Below are 16,672 nucleotides of genomic sequence, written 5' to 3'. Positions count from 1 at the left end.
AGAAAACAAATAAATAATGAAAAAGAATAGTGAAAGGAAATATACTATAAAGCCACTTTAAATCAATATAGAGTACTAGTCTAGGAATATATAAGTAGATCAATCAGTAGAACAGAACAGAGAATCCAAAAATAAAATTCAGTTTATATGAGATTTTAATATAAGACAAAAATGTATTTAAATTCAATGGAAAAAAACGATTATGTGATAAATGGTGCTGGCACACTGGCTACCCATCTGGTAGAATGTAGTCAGTCCCCAATCTCATATTATAAAATTAAAAAATTCCAGGTGGAGTAAATATGTAATGTAATAAATAAAGCTTCGAAACAGAAGGAAATGTAGGAAACAACATTTACAATCTGTTTCTTAACTGGGAAGAAAAGATAACCATATTTGAGTTTATAAAAATAGAAAATAGTTACAAAAGCTATCATAAACAAAAGTAATTAAGAAGCAAACAATAGATTTGGGGAAATACTTGCAAAAGAGATAACATATAATGAGATAACAGATAATTAGTAATCACCACCAGCATACAAAGAGTTCTTAAAAACTGGCAGAGGATGGGTGGCTTCATAGTGTAGTGGTTAGGTTAGCACGCCTGCTTTATACACAGAAGATCCTGGGTTCATGCTCCAGATGGAGCCACAGACCATACTCCCGGGTGTGCTACGCGCCTTCAGAGATCCGGTTCTTAAGGGCAACATCCATAGGTCAGGGGTGGAAGTGGGGAGTTGGAGGAGAATTAAAGAGAGGAAAAAAACACTTGGCAGGGGATAAGCAACCCGATGGAAAACTGGGTAAAGGATGTGAAAACAAATCCACAAAGCCAAAGCATGAAGATGCTCAAAGTAACTAGTAATTTGAAAAACAAAAATTATAGTAAAAAAAATCATATATCACTCTACACCCAATCAGATAAAAGAAAATTAGAGAGCAATAATACCAATTGCTGATAAGATAGAGAAAAAAAAGTGAAAATTGTTTACAACTTTTGAAAGCAGTCTGAGAAATATCTTTAATAGTACGCAAATGATGTAAGATGCAGAAAAGAGCATACATCATAATTTCATTTTTTAAAAGTGAACATTGATCACAACCCAAAATTGTAAGTGCACCTGCGTATGTGTGTAAAAAGTGAACATGGAGACAAACACAGGAAACTCACCAGATTGCTAACAGATTACTGGCAGTGTAAGCAGAGAGAAGGGTGTGCAGGGGTTGGAAAGAAAAAAAGGGTAGAATGTATAATATGATTACACCAATGTCAAGGAAATTCTTCAAAAACCTGCTACGACATGGAATAGGATATAATGTGATGGGCATGACTGTCTCTCCTCCCCATTCTCCATTCCCCATGCTCAATCTACCTCAGTCATTTGTATTTCCTCATCTACTGAACTATTAGTCATATACATCATAGGTTTCGCAATCTTTTCTTTTGTGTAGTTTGTGACAATTGACTGTTACCCCACATTCTACAAAACTGAATTTCTGGACTCCACTTTTCAAGTTGGGGTGCAGTTTTACACACAAATGCAAGTACCTATACATAAAGAAATTAAGAAAAATAAAGAGTTGGTAGTTGTATACTTACTGATTATTAGGTGTTCATCAAATGAAAATAACTAGCTATAGGAAAATAGGCATAAAAATTTCGATTTCAGGAAAAACAAACAAAATCCTAATGATAAATGTATGCTTAAAGACTTTTAAGTGAAAGAAAAAGCCTCGGAAAGCCTTTGGCTCAGATTTCATAAAAAGGAGGGAAGTAGAGGGGAAGGGGCAGCTTACTAGCTTTGCTTTTATACCTCTGCATCTTATTACTTCACTTATCACAATAAACGGAAATCTGAAAACAGTAAGAAGTGAAAACACAGCTTAATTGCAAACAATAAAATAAATTGGATATCAATTAGTACCTACCTCATAAGACCTGTTGTGAAGATTAAATGAGATAATTTATATAAAGTTTTTAGCATATTGCTTAACATGTTGCAAATGCTCAATAAATGTTAGCTACAGAGAGCAGTAGAATTGATGAAGCTGAAAAGATAAGTCCTCTGAAAAAGACCAGGCACTTTTTTCTATATTACTGAATCTGTTCTCTTTTGGTATGCAAGGATTCGTATTATGGTAAGCATGCAGCTCATTAAACACACTTTCATTGACAGTATACATAAAATTACTAGATAAATAAGCACTTAAACAATAAAAAGGAGATGGCAATCTTTTTGCCTTGATGACTATTTTAGGAACTTCACAAGGCACTATGCTTCTATTGCAACAACTTCAGGTGACAGCTATGAGGGCCCTGGATGTCTCCCCCACGTTAGAGGAGGCTTAGAATACGATTTGTACAGATTGGAGAGTTATGTTATTGATCTTTCTGAAGGCCTGTCCAAGAGGGAAATCCACTCCTAAATGTAGAAATTTCAGTCCCAATTCTGAAAATTTCCTTGCTGGTCTCTCTAAAAGCATGTAAGTTTGGTTATAACCTTCAAATTGAATTTGGTCCATCAATACTATACAATGAAACATTAAAATAAGTTCACAAATTGTGAATGTTATTAATCTTGCTACTTACATGGAATTGACTTTTTCTTCAGGGCCTTGCACTTGGCCTGTCACAGTGCCTTTGCTGGTATTCTTCACCCAGCCCACCACTCCTATTTTCTTAGCTTCGCCTTCCGTGTACTGGTTCAGGAGAGACGAGAGAAAGGAAGTCCATCATCAAAAGTCTGAATTCATAACATACTTCATTCTAATATTTAAAAAGTACTAAGCTGATAATTGTTTTCCAAGAATATAGTCTATGCCAAAAAATTGTACAGGTAACCTATAGCTATACCTCTATTTATAAGAACTTTCACTTAAACGTATTTTTTTTTAATTAAATTCCACTTTCAATGAAGACAGCGCATTATGAGAAAATAAACTGATAGTGGGAATTACTTCAGAAAACAGTTTCCATGATATGTTTGGGATCCATAAAATTCAGTTGCCTTGCCCTCATGCCTGGTAATGCTAAATTACATTGTTAATTTGGGTTCCAAATGATGATTACTCTGAAATTTTCAATCATTGAGGGAAAATATACAGTTATGGTCAATAGGAAGTAATGGATTAAAATATTCTGATGTTTTCTGTTAGCTCTGAACTTGCCATGCCAATGTTATAATTCTCTATTGGTAAATTTATTTCTCCTATTATTTTCAAGATTTTTTTTTAATACATTTTTCTGGGTTCCAAATTCAGTTATGTTATCAGCAAATGAAATCCTAGGAACATTTTGATTTTGAATTATTTTAACATCATACTAAAATTCCTTTTAAAAAACATGATTTTCTCCTGTTTGGAAGGCAGGGTGACCAAGATCTCTATACTCCACATCCCCAACTGAACAAAAGCAACACAAACAGACATGGTTACCGATAGGATGGTTACAGCCAGGGTTGATGTAGGAGCTCTCACAGGTAATAATAAAAAAGGAGACAATCTGGACTGTAGGGGATGCAGCTATCTCAAAGGAGACTCTACAGGTGGGAACATGCTGGAACACTCAGAGGTAAGAAACGGAGAACTAATCTAGTGACTGCCAGCTCACAGTAGGTGAAAGCATAAGCCATATTTAATTTTTAGGAGAGGAGTATATTCACAAAATACAAATTTAAAGGCAACAGGAGTTCTAACTTCTGAAAACCTGGGGAACACGACATTATGCAACATGAGCATTTTTTGTTTTGCAATTCGAGATTTTATACCCTTGCCTAGAAGGTTTCTTCCATTTAAAACAAGTGGAAAAATCTCACTTTGTATTTAATATACCTAATCAAAATGTTTAATTTGATCACCGAAAAAGAGCTAGTTTTGAAATTCATAGAAAACATTAACTAAAAGCTAAGAAGGCTGTAATGTTTTTAATACACTACTTTTTAAAGATAGCTTTAATAAAAATCTCACCAGTAATTTGTATATGAAGGAATACAAATATGTCTTCATTTGCTGTCAAGGACAAGAAGTAAGCAGCAGACTAGCACTAAGTAGTAAACTGTTCTATCTTTGTGGTTAGAAACAAATACAGTGGTGGTGGGGGTGGAAGGGGTGGCAAAAATATATAATGAATAGATTGTATTGACTTACCATTCTGAAGCAGACACCTGTATAAAAGATGAAAAGAAATGTCAGCTTGTCTACCTTTAAAACTATTATCAACATCCTAACTTAACTTTCATCTATTTTGTTAAATAGCAACTAAATGAAACTAACAAAACTTTTAATATCTGAATGTGTTCACAAAGTGTTTTTAAAAATTACTTTCTTTTAAAATAAAAACAGAAAAGGAAGATTACTTTTGGAGAAAAAATAGTAATCTAAATATTTCATTGCATTTCATCTGAATATTTCATTCAAAGTATAATGAAATGTCAAACTGTATATTTATCCTACTTTACAATGCTAAATAAAACAAAATGCCTATTACAAGGACAGCTGAGTATATTTGACATAAAATTTACCTATCCTCAGCTCTTAGAATTTCTTCTTTAAGTACAATGGCTAAATCCAAGTTTAAATAAAATATTTGTTTTAATTTTCTTCCACATTCTGGAACAGGAAACTAATCAGGGGTTGCCAAAGGCTGGGCGAAGGCAGAGAGAGGTGCTGCAAGGGGCACGAGGGAATATTCCCATAGTCCCTAATGGGGCTGTTCTACATCTCAGCTATAGTGGTGGCTGCATGACCGTATGTGGATTTCAAAATTCACTGAACTATACACTAAAAGGGTAAATGTTACTGAATTAAAATGATACCCTAATTTTTAAAAATTAGAAAAAACTTGAGAAATCACAGGGGATAGATCAAACCAATCTCCAGAGGGGTCAAACGATATTGCTTCTGCATACAGCAATTAAGCCTGGTTAAGAAAATACGGAAGAAAGAATCAGTGAGTTGGGCGATTTTATGTAATTTTTTTAAGTGGATTTATAATAATAAGAGATATCACTTGTTCCCTGATCATAGTGTATTGTGGTACCAAATGAATATGAAGAAAAAGAGTACTTAAGCAATAAAGACAGGATAATATCACAAATGGAATTTTTGTGGGGCTATAAAAAGACTTAAAAGATACATATAAAATGTGGAGGAACGATGAGTGGGAAGTATTGATCTGAAGGGAAATCAAAAAGGCACTATGTTATATAGAGGGAAAGACATTAGCTAGTAGATAAAAAAGGAATTGTCAGAAAAAAGAGAAACTTCAGTTAAACCAGATCATGTAGAAGACAGAGACAAAATAACAGAAAACAGGCAGAACTGTGCAGAAATGTGCAGTTGTTTTATCCTATGAGTGAGGAGATCCCACAAGATGCTGACCAAGTTGAAGGTTTTGGTCAAGGTTGCACTGTCCAGATTCCCCTCTGAAATTCTCAGCAGTGAACGGCCCTTTATGATGTTTGCATTATGAAAAGAAAGTGCATGCAGCTGAAGCAAACAGAAAGTGGAAACATCAAAGAGTGATCCATGGACCAGCAGCACCACCAGCGCCTGAGTTTTTTTAAGCTTTCCTTCCGTTTTTTTTTTTTTTTTTTTTCGGTGGGGGGTAGGCGAATGACATTTTTAAAAAACTGAGATATAGTTCACATAACATTAAATTCCCCCTTTTCAAAAGTTCAAAGTATACTAAATATATATATATATATATATATTTAGTATATTTACAATGTTTTGCAACCAGCACTGCTATCAAATTCCAGAACATTTCTATCACCCCAAAAGGAACCTCTCCCTTACTTTTCCCTTTAGCAGTCATTCCCTATTCCCCAATTCCCTATCCCTCTGGGAAGTCAGGGCCAAGGCCTCTGTGATTTCCTTGGCCTCTTCCTCAAGGAGTCCGCTGTAGCTCCAGTCATTATATTTACCCTACAATCAGGAAGAGGGAGGGTGCAAGGGGAAAACCCCTGGCTAAGTCAGCGCTCCCCTCCCACACCTACCCCCAAGCCTCAGCCAAGGACTGGGCTGATGTTATCCTTCCCACCTCTAGCTGTAGAACAAGGAGAGTCATTCTCCAGTTTTAGTCACCATACAACCTCCCTGACTTTTCCTATCACTCCACACCAAAAAATTCTGCAGTAAAGATCTTGAAGCACTGTATCCAGAACTGAATAGTCGAGTTCCCTCTAGATTTTACAACTTATTTCTGGAGGAAAGCTTCTCTGCTCTCGTGATAGTTTCGTCTTTGAGGAGGAATATCCATTAGCGGGACACCTCTGGCCACTCTCTACCCTTTCTACCTGTTCCTGACTCCTCAGAAATACGCAGTGACTTATCTAACGCCTCAATGTGGAAGGAGAAAAAAGTGCATAGCCCTACTGCTTCTTCTTCCTCCTTCTCCTGGGAGGGAGTTACCTCAGGGATTATACCTTACTCTGCCAGTGGGGGAGGCCTGCCTGTGCCTGGCTGGGTGTGTTTCATTCTGCAGTAAAGATTATTATAAAGTCCACTTACCAGAAGATACACACCACATCCCCAAAACTCTGCTTTACTCTTCGTCTTACTTGTCAATAACTCACACAATGAAGGGAGGTGTTATTTATTCAGGCCCTCAACCACAAAACCTATTTTAAAGCATTAGAAAGAATGTGCATCAAGAGGTATCAGGACCTCCAGCCCATTAACTTTGTGAAGCAGTGAACCATGTGGGAATTAACTGTTCGAAGCTCCATAATCCACTTGGAATGTTCTCAGAATCTTTCTGAGAGGCCTGATCCCTAGTTTGAAGCATACTTTGCAACAGAGGGAGGTACATATAGAAAAAAAAGGAAAAAGTGAATGTTGAGACAGAATTTCTGCAGTTTATTGGCACTGGATGGAACAGAGCACTCAGGGGGCAAGGCCTGCGTTGGAGAAGATGCTTCTATGGGCTTTCGTGGCCTCTCCACATTGCTTCCACCTCACTCGCTAAAGAGAAGGGAAGCTGACATGACATGCAGGTTTTTTACAGACGTGCTGCTCTGGGAACTGGGACACACATCAGCCCCTTCAGTTATGAAAAACTCAAGCACAATATGCTGGAATTAATCAGCTGCAACTGTACCTCACTTTGTGGAAAGGTGTCAGTGAGAAACTCTGAGGTGAATATGTGCAAAGCAAATCATAGTTTATATCTACAAAGAAATACTGACATTTAAAGGACTCGATGATTTTTAAACATCAGCATCCTTTCATGTGAAATCAGATTTTTCTATTGTAAGGTACCTCTTCATTCTGGGTTCTGACTGCATGTCAATTTTGAATGCAGGAAGGCAACCAGTTGCCACCTTACAAAGCAGCCCTTGATGATATTAATTATCTTTAATTGTAAAGAAGGTCTTCTTTATATGGAATAAAATTCTGCCTCACTTTAATCTTTCTCCATTGATCCAGGGTCTGTCCCCTGGGGCCACACACCATGGCATCTTTTTAATAATTGAAACAGCCATTGCACTACTGTTTCTTCTCCAACTCAACTATCCCAGGCACTTCGATTTAATTTGAGACACTTTAGAAGTCTCCACCAGAAGTACAGCTTGTGGGGGATTATAAAAACAAGCCACCAGCTTGACCTTCAAAATGCTGTCCTTATTGTCTAATGGCAGACACATAAATGAGGATACAAATAACTCCATTTGAAAACAGAGTGGATTAAGGAGAGGTAGAAACAAGAAGTAGAACAGAACTATAAATTAAATGCTATAGGAACCAAGGTGAGAAAGGGAATTAGAGTTAGCCATATTTATGTTTCTGGACTGTAATGTACAAAAATATTCAACCTCTAAAACAGCTTTTCCATTTAGCTGTCTACACAAGGAAAAATGTTTACACCTAAATCATGTGGTGTCTAACAAAGCTATTTAATGATTCATCCCAATTTCATTAGAAATAATCTTTTAAAAAATTGCTATTTATTTTGGTAGTCCGATACACTACTCCTATTCTAAAACTAAATTAATATTGTCAAAAGCAAGCTGTTGATTTTCTCAAGCACAGATCCCAACATATTGCCATAATCCATTTCCATAGGTATCATCAGTATTCATCTGTGAGCTGGTAAAGCATCAAAGAATCTATACACAGCTTAATCAATCAAACTTTCAGATTATATTATTCTAGATATAACTGTGATAAAATATTTATAGGAAAATTATAAGCCATGCCACAGTTACAAATACTCTAAAACCATAGAAGGTCAGTCCCTTTCTTCTGTATCGCTCATCCCCAAATCCCTAGTGCACCAGAAGTTGGTGGGAAAAACACATATGGAGCTTCCAGAGAATGTGGAGACTGAAAAGTAGAAATCGAAAGGGAGAGGAGAAAAAAGAGTAACTCAATGGTGGAGAAAGCTGACAAACTAGATCTCAGCCAAGTGATCAAGGCTCACATCCACAGTGGTAAGTTGTATTGACAGTGCGTACCCTTGGTATAGTGTGATGAGAGTGCCATTTTACCTCCGTGGTCTTCCTCTCAATAACCTGTAACCTCAGTCTTAGCATGACAAAAATATCAGACAAATCCCAACTGGGGAGCATTCTAAAAAGTATGTAACCTCAAAGTACTCCTCAAAACTGCCAAGGTCGTGGAAAACAAGGCAAGTCTGAGAACCGTCACAGCCTAAAGAAGCCTAAAGGGACAAGATGACTACATGTGTAATATGATATCCTGGAAGAAGCCTGGAATAGAAAAGAACTTTAGGTAAAAACTAAGGAAATCTGAATAAGTATAGACTTTAGCTAATAAAAATGTATCAATAATGGCTCACCAGTCATGACAAATATATGGCAAATGTTTCATACTAATATAAGATGTTAACAATTGGGGAAACTGTATGTAAGGTATACAGGAACTCTATAGTATCTTTTCAACTTTTCTATAAATCTAAAACTATTCTAAAACAAAAAATATTTTTAAAAAGTAGAAGAGAAGCAGCAATGGAAAACAGCAGTATGTCAAGGCTCCATACATGGCTTTGCAGATGGGCCTGAGAAACAAATTTACTATTTGTAGTATCATTTCTATAAATGTATTTTCCTGAATTTCAAATGACCAACTTATAAACTAATTCTTGGAATACAATTTGTTTGTAACTTAGGGTGTATATATTTGAGAACAAAGCATGATATATTTGACCCTTAAAGCATATGGATTGTCATTTTGTTACCAAGGATGTTTAAAACTCAAACAATCTAAGTGGAAATATAACAACATGCCTTGTTTTTGGTGGGAAAATATTCTGTCATAAACTTCATGAAGCTAATTTAATTCAGTGATCAGTTTTCCAGGACAGGATAGTTAAATCATTTTTCATTTTTACCATGTTCATTTCTATGTCATTGAAACCATTTTCATTGGGAATATTTTCCATTTTATTGTTTTTATGGTAATTTTATTACTTTATATTTTGTCCATATTAAATATTGCCAGTGATAGCTTCCTCCACTGTAAATTTACTGTCATATCCATTATTTCCAACAAAGCAGTTTGTATTAAGATTTTATTACTCCATACTTTTAAATTAAAAGTTTACAATGTTAATTTTACAATGTTCCCTTTAATTACTGTCCATTTATAGTTTTAAAATTAAATTTTTTAATTTTGACTATTTATCATCAATTATTTCATCATAATCATTATGAACTGGATAAAACTCTAACAGTTTGTATTTATTTTAGATAATCCATAAGAAAACTGTAAGACACAGAGACACAGACCGATATATAGAAATAGCAACAGTGTGAGCAAGTGACAGAGAGTGAATGAGAAACTGTAGCTTTTGAATGTGCTGACTGCTTACTGACCAGGTCAAACTTCCTTGGAGCCAAAAGAACCATAAAAACGTCCTTAGGGTCATCTGAGGAATAGTCCAAATGGCTTGGACTAAATGTACTGCTTCAGCATATATATGTATTTAGTGCTCATGTTAGGAAGAAGACAAAATAAAGATGAAAAGGGTATTGAGAGGAGAATTAATAGGTTAGAGTGATCAAGAGCAGGGGCTCTGGTATCAGACTGCCAAAGTTCAAATCCCAGCACCACCACTTAACTCACTATGTAACCTAGGAAAGTTCTTCTCTATGCCTCAATTTCTCCATCTGTTAAATGAGGAAATGACTGAGGTTACAGGATAGAGGATTAAATAAGACAATGCATGTAAAATACTGAGTACAGAGCTTGGCACATCCTAAGTTCTCAGCAAATGTTGGTGTATATTTCTGCAGATACGTGATTGTGAATTTGTCTCATATACTATGCCTTAATAAGTTAATAGTATACAAGTACTCTCTTCCATTTAACGTTCTGCAAACTATAAGACTTATTGTCATAAAACTCATTTTTTAACCCCCACTGTTTTTGGATAGTACTTTTATCTTTCCTATATTTCTACTGTTGCCCAAAATTGATCTTCCTATACCATGTGACCATTATATGCAGAAAAAGTGCAATTACACAGTTAAAATCAATAGTAATACATTATGTATTAACAGAAAATACTGAATAATGGGAATGTACAGGTTTTAGAGTTACATGCAGAATTAAATCCCATTTGCCAACTTTGGGCTTGTCCGAACCTCCTGAACCTCTCTGTACCTGTTTTCTTATTGTTAAGACAAGAACAAGATATATATTTCACAAAATTGTGATAAAGATTCAGTAAATAATAGTAAGATGCTTGGCACATGGAACATACCCAGTAAATGTCACAGATGTGTACACACACACACACACACACACACACACACACACACACACGCCTTAACTACTGCCACTGCTGTTCCCCAGACCAAATACTTTGTAAGGTGATCTTTGCCACCATGTTAATATTTTATGAAATGTGTTTCAGTGACTTATCATACCCCTGGACATACCCAAAGATTTTCTACAAGGTGCAAAGCCATGAATGATTTTAATTGATTTTAAATCAATTTGATTTTAAATCAATTTTCAGATCCTCAACTTCCGTATGTATTCTTTTCTAAAACTGAGTGAGAAGGCACCTACCTGGACCTGCTGTTTCTCCTGTCCTACCTCCCTTTACACAATCATTCCTCGAACGAAAGGGTCCTCTTTTTACAAAAGGCATACTCTCATCCACCCTTAATCTTACCCTGGCATCTTGCCCCAAAAGTGTAAAAACCTCTAAAGTCCCAAAATAAAAAGATAATCAAACCCTTCCTTTAATCAATATTTCTCCTTATGAAATAAATTTCTAATACAAATTTACCTTTTTAATTATTTATCATACTTTTAAATGTATTTACATTATTTTCATCAAGTGTTCTAATAATAATTGCAATAGTAACTCAAGTATTAGAACTTTATGGTCAAAGGAAATTAAGAAAATATATTTATATGTGTATATATAAACACATATATTGTACATACATATTGCAGAAAAGTTTGATAGACGATCAATAAATTCTCAAGTGTAACAACAGAATAAAATTGTAGAGGTCGTGGAATGGATATCAAATTCAAAAGGAAAAGGTGTGATGTAAAATTTCTCACTATTAAAAAGCGTTATTTTAAATGAATTATGGTAAATATTAAATCACTACCATAGTCCTATTCCCTTGGATAAATTCCAGTGATTTAACATTAATTTAAAAATAACAAGTTACAATAAGCCAAACATTACATCCTTTGCAACTATTTAAACATATGATGAAACAAAAATTAAATAACAATTCTTTTAAGAGATACACCGGGGAAAGGGTATAATCTCCAACAAAGTGAACCCTCAACCATCCCCTAGATGTCCTCCCTGAAATTTCTGTCAAAGCCAGTGTTTTTAGTGGCAAGTAATGGAATCACTAGTTCAAGGGTCCTCTCTTATTTTCTTGCCCAACTTCATTTCTCCCCCGGGCGGGGGCCCGGAGGTCCCTCCTGCCCGCCGCGGTACCCCTCCCCTTCCCTTTCCCGGTCGCCGCTCCTCCCCCCGCCCATCCCAGCTCCCCGGCGCCTGCGCGTTGCCCCTCGTTCCCGCCGCAGCTGCTGTGTCACGGCCTAGCGGAAGTCCCGGCCACGAGGGGAGTAGGGCACTGGTCTCAGCCTCCTCCCCTTTCACCCCTAACGCCGCTTTGGTCTCCAGCTGTAGCGGAGTCCCCTACCCTGCACTCTCCCGAACACCTCGTAGTCCACGGACTTGAGGGGCCCTGCGGTAGACATGGCGGCGGCGAGCCCTCTGCCGAGAAGCCGGAGCGGGGCTCGGGGCGCGGCGACTGCGGCGGCCGCGAGAGGGAAGGGGCACATGGGACAGTGTGGCGCCCGCCGCGCCTGTCTTCGGTCCCGGACGCTGGCGCGCCGGGGTCACGCGTCGGGAGACGGCAAATGAGACTGCGGGGCGTGGGAGCGAGGACAGCCCGCACGGCCGGGGGAAGGGGTCGCTGGCGCCCCGGGCCTCCGTTCCCTGCCCCGCTTCCGGTGGAGCCGGACTGGCCTCCGGCACAGGGATGCGCCCGCCGCGCGCTCCCTATGATTTAATGTTCATTTCCGAATGTTTGTAAACACAAGCCGGAGGCTGTGCCGGGATTTCACTAGTTCGGTACCCCAAAATGATAGCTTTTGAAATGAAAGACCTGCTAGCTTGGTGGTTAGAGTATTTGGTTAGTGAATTCTTATTAAATGTTTAGGCAACTGCCAAATACATCAGGCGATTTCGCACCAATTCTTAAGGTGACGTTGGCATCCTCTTCATCTCTATTAAGTCGTAAAGGCTTGAATCCATATTCTAAATAGGTTGTGATATATTCTGGATCAAGAAATTTTAAAACCTAAACTGTTAGTGGAAACAACAAAAAAAATAAGTTATCTGCTGTTCACTCATACAGCTTTTTTATGGTTTTGATTATTGTTCAGCAACATCCCAATTGCCTAGAAGGGTATAGCAGTTTATGCTTACAAAATTTTACTTCTGGTAAGCTAATATTCTTAATGCAACCCACCACTCCAAAGAATCTTGATACAGCTATTGATAATCTGCTGCACCCTAGAATTCAAAATCCTTTTACTTATGATAATGTGCATTTTTTAACATTTGTTGGCTTCAATGCCTTTACATATGTCTCTGCACCTGGCCGTAGAGTTAAAATTATCCTCTGCAATCTGATTCAATACTATGTGCCAATTCCATTAAAGAACACCAAAAATCATCTAAAACTCGGTTAGAATGTGGTTAAGTTATTTTAAAGCAAAGTATATTCTGAAAGTCCTATTTAGATAATTTGATGTAATGAGTATGCTGGTTTATTACAGAGACCTCACCGTTTGCCTCTTCCTCTGATCTCCCTTTCGGTTTATTCCATGCAGACTCTAGAATCAACATACACTTTATGGCATTCTTCAGAATCACTACACTGCATTCCAAATAAAGCTGAAGATCTTCAGCCTCCACTAACCTAATATTACCTGTTTATCCCCATCCAATCAGTTACAGGTAATACCTGTAGTCGAGACACTGGATTATTCTACTCTCTGAACACACCCTGACCTTAAAAAAAAATCTTTGCTCCTGGATCTACTTTATGTGGATCCTACTCTCAAATCTTCCCCTATCTTGTTCAGTTAGTTGCCTTTGCAACTATTTCCCAGATTTCATCTTAATTAGTGTTTTCCCTACTAGTCTTGTGCCTTCCAAGGAAGGAGTAAGATCTAAAACTGGTTTGAGGTCCTGTCACTATCACTGATCCTGTCACTGACTGGAAAGACTGACATTCTCCTTTGCTTAATCAGTCTTTGATTTTTCTCCACATTTATCTGTACTCCCTGCCAATTATTGTGTAGCTTTATTGTAATTTTAGAAGTGCTATAGCAACAATTGACATTTGCTTAGCTGAAAAATTGACTATGTCTGCCAATAGCAGAACATTAGCAAACAAATTTTTATGTACCATTTAAGCATGGATTGCCAATAATATGTAGTTTTAAGACTTTAGGCATTCTAAGCAAATGTTGCTAATATTTAAGCTAATTTGAATTAGAAACATCTATAATTCCAGAAATTTTTGAAAATAGAAAAAAATCATTCATAATCCTGACATGAGCTTTGTCATTTTTGTATATTTTTCATATATATTTTTAAATAGTTAAAATCATAGTATAAATTTAATTTTTCTTCTTTCTTTTCCAATGTTTTAGTCTTTCCAATGAATGTTTGAGTAATTTCATGATATTCTATTTAGTGAATATAACCATAAATTTACCTACTAAGTCCTTGTTATATACTCAGGTTGGTTCTAATTTTTCACTACCCTAAAAAATGTTGTGAAGGAAATATTTGTGCATGTAGCTTCCTTCCCATATTTTTTTAATTATTTGGGATAAAAGTTAAAATATCAAATCAAAGGGTATAAGCATGAATCGTTCTGGATGCACATTACCAAATTGTCTTTCAAAGGGATGCATTAATTTAAGTATACCACTATGGACACTGTATGAGTGTATGGTTGTTTGGCTCCTGATGCCAAAATGTGAGCAGGCTTTTCACATACTATATGTGATTAAATTAGATGAGAACATTTTCATTTTGTTACCTGAGCAACAGCTTTGGGATAACTAGGCTCTGTGTTACTACTACTGGTTGAAATTAAAACTTAGTTAAATCATTCCCTTCCTTTAACCCTTTGCGTGTGATATAGGATCATGTTTAAAGTAATACATTAGAGAGAAAATCTAGCCTATATTATATGGGTATAAAAAATGACCAGGCCCCAGAATCTGTGAAATAGATACAGACAATACAGTCTCTGTTCAAATGACGTTGAACCAAAAAGGTACCAACCTCTAATATGTCACTACAAAGAGAGTGATTCCTAAAGTAATATCTCAGAAATTTGATGTTACCATATAATCGATTTCAGAAACAACCAAAATTACTTTATCCATCAACATATTTCTACCCCTGAAATATTTTTGTAACCATTATGTTGAACAAGCAGGACTCATATCGTTTATTTGCATTATTAAAGAGGCCTAAACCAGTTCAATGATTCCCTCATGGAAGGAATACTTTATAGGTAAAGACATGGTTATATTGTTGCAGGAAGTGACACCTGAGGGAGGAAATTGGAAGCTCAGACAACTTTGTTAGCGGAAGGAGAATTCATTGGCCGGGGGAGCGCATGGGGTTAACAACGCCATGCACTGCATGAGCTCCCCTTGGTTAGATTTAGCTTAAATACCTCTGCAGTGTCCATGCAAGGGGCATGCGATTCCTTTATCTGGGGTTCTACATGCACTTCGTGACTCAGGATGGGCAGAGGGAGCTTCGGATTAGGGACTGCAAGGGAGGAGGAATTTTCAGACCACTGATCTTATCTATTTACAGGCCATTTTGCTTTGTAGGACCCATGACCTTGGCATTATCAACACTGTTACAGGATTCTCAGAGAGACAGGACACTGAGGCTATAAGCAGAAAGTAGCACTTATTGATGCTGGCATTGGCTCAGTGGATTCCTATCCAAAACTAAGCTCTAATTGTAACATAACAAGCAGTTTTACACAGCCTTGTTATTCCTACACAGCTACAGAGATAAGGAAGAACATTAGTTAGATAGGAAGCTATGAATCCACAGATGTGAGCTGGAGCGTCCTTGAGGTGGGGGAGAGGGCAGTCGAGAATGAACGTTAACTGGCTGAGTTGGTCATTTCTGCGAGCCCTTTCCTTGCATTTTTTCAGATGCCTCCTCTCCTCTCTCAATATAATTATTACCAAACTGGATCCAAAGATCATTGGACACCAGACTGTTAGTCAGCTGAGGAAGTAAGCTACCCAGAAGAGGCTTTAATCTTATAATTTGTCAGAAAATTGCTTAAGCATTTTATCAGGAAAGCATGTTTCTTCCCAGGAGGAGATTCTGTCCCAGGTTTGAACCAATTTTTCTTTATCATAATCTAATTCGTTAGTCAAAACTCAGAAGTACATTTAACTTTAAAGCTTATTCCCTCTCCCTGCTTGATACTTTTTAGGCTAGGTTGGAGAGGAGGCATGGTCGATTCCTCCCCTTGACTTAGTTTCCCCTCCTGGGTGTGAACTGGAAGGAACAGGTACTTTTGGAATCCAGTTTGGGCTCTCCAGGGTTGGCAAGTATTCAAAGCTGATTAGTTCTTTTACAGGATTCTTTGGGGAGTAGGAGACTCAAAGCTTTTCCCTACCAGGTTTTCCTGACTGCTGCTCCCCTGATAGACAATGTCTTTACTCACACCCCCATCCCAGCTTCTGTCTAGAATGCTACACCTCCTCCCTCTTTCTGCTCAGAGAGACTAGGGTTCAGCAAGAAACCTACGTGAATGGGATACCTTTAAAAATGATCACAGGACCATATCCCACCCTCTTGTCACATCTAATTGTGGGGACTCATATCTCTACCCTACCACTGATAGAAGTCGCAGTTGGCAATGAATTGACAGATATTATTCAGGTATCTCCGGTAATAGCCTTTCCTCTTCATTTTCCACAGGTATGGGTCAAATACCAGACTTGTCTAGCTCCAAGGAGTAAATACAAAGTCCTCAAAGTGGTTCTTTTAAAGACCTTCTAACTAGACATGTTGCATGGGGAAACACCTGGTTTCACTCTCCCTTTTGCATGACATTGGTAGTCTAGCACCTCATCTTGAAATCTGTATGTACTTACT

At 37.3% G+C, this 16,672-nt stretch overlaps 1 protein-coding gene across 3 annotated transcripts in view; it reads right to left on the bottom strand.

Moving 5' to 3' along the window:
* Nucleotides 1-12,524, bottom strand: part of ACYP2 (acylphosphatase 2) — a 118,537-nt gene extending 106,013 nt beyond the window's left edge. Inside the window, exons 1-3 of one of the 3 annotated variants that reach the window (XM_036224070.1) lie at nucleotides 12,147-12,524; nucleotides 4,147-4,163; nucleotides 2,591-2,700 (exon numbers count right to left, since the gene is read on the bottom strand). In XM_036224070.1, the coding sequence (XP_036079963.1) occupies nucleotides 2,591-2,700; nucleotides 4,147-4,163; nucleotides 12,147-12,288 (269 nt within the window). In that variant the 5' untranslated portion in view covers nucleotides 12,289-12,524. The remainder of the gene's footprint in view (nucleotides 1-2,590; nucleotides 2,701-4,146; nucleotides 4,164-12,146) is intronic. The other 2 variants (XM_016127467.2, XM_036224069.1) reach the window with 2 other exon arrangements.
* Nucleotides 12,525-16,672: the final 4,148 nt, after the last annotated feature.

The sequence above is a fragment of the Rousettus aegyptiacus genome, unplaced genomic scaffold (genome assembly GCF_014176215.1).
Source record: "Rousettus aegyptiacus isolate mRouAeg1 unplaced genomic scaffold, mRouAeg1.p scaffold_m13_p_7, whole genome shotgun sequence".
Taxonomy (NCBI): domain Eukaryota; kingdom Metazoa; phylum Chordata; class Mammalia; order Chiroptera; family Pteropodidae; genus Rousettus; species Rousettus aegyptiacus.
The sequence above is the reverse complement of the archived record's forward strand: the minus strand, read 5'-3'. Positions and strand labels throughout refer to the sequence as shown.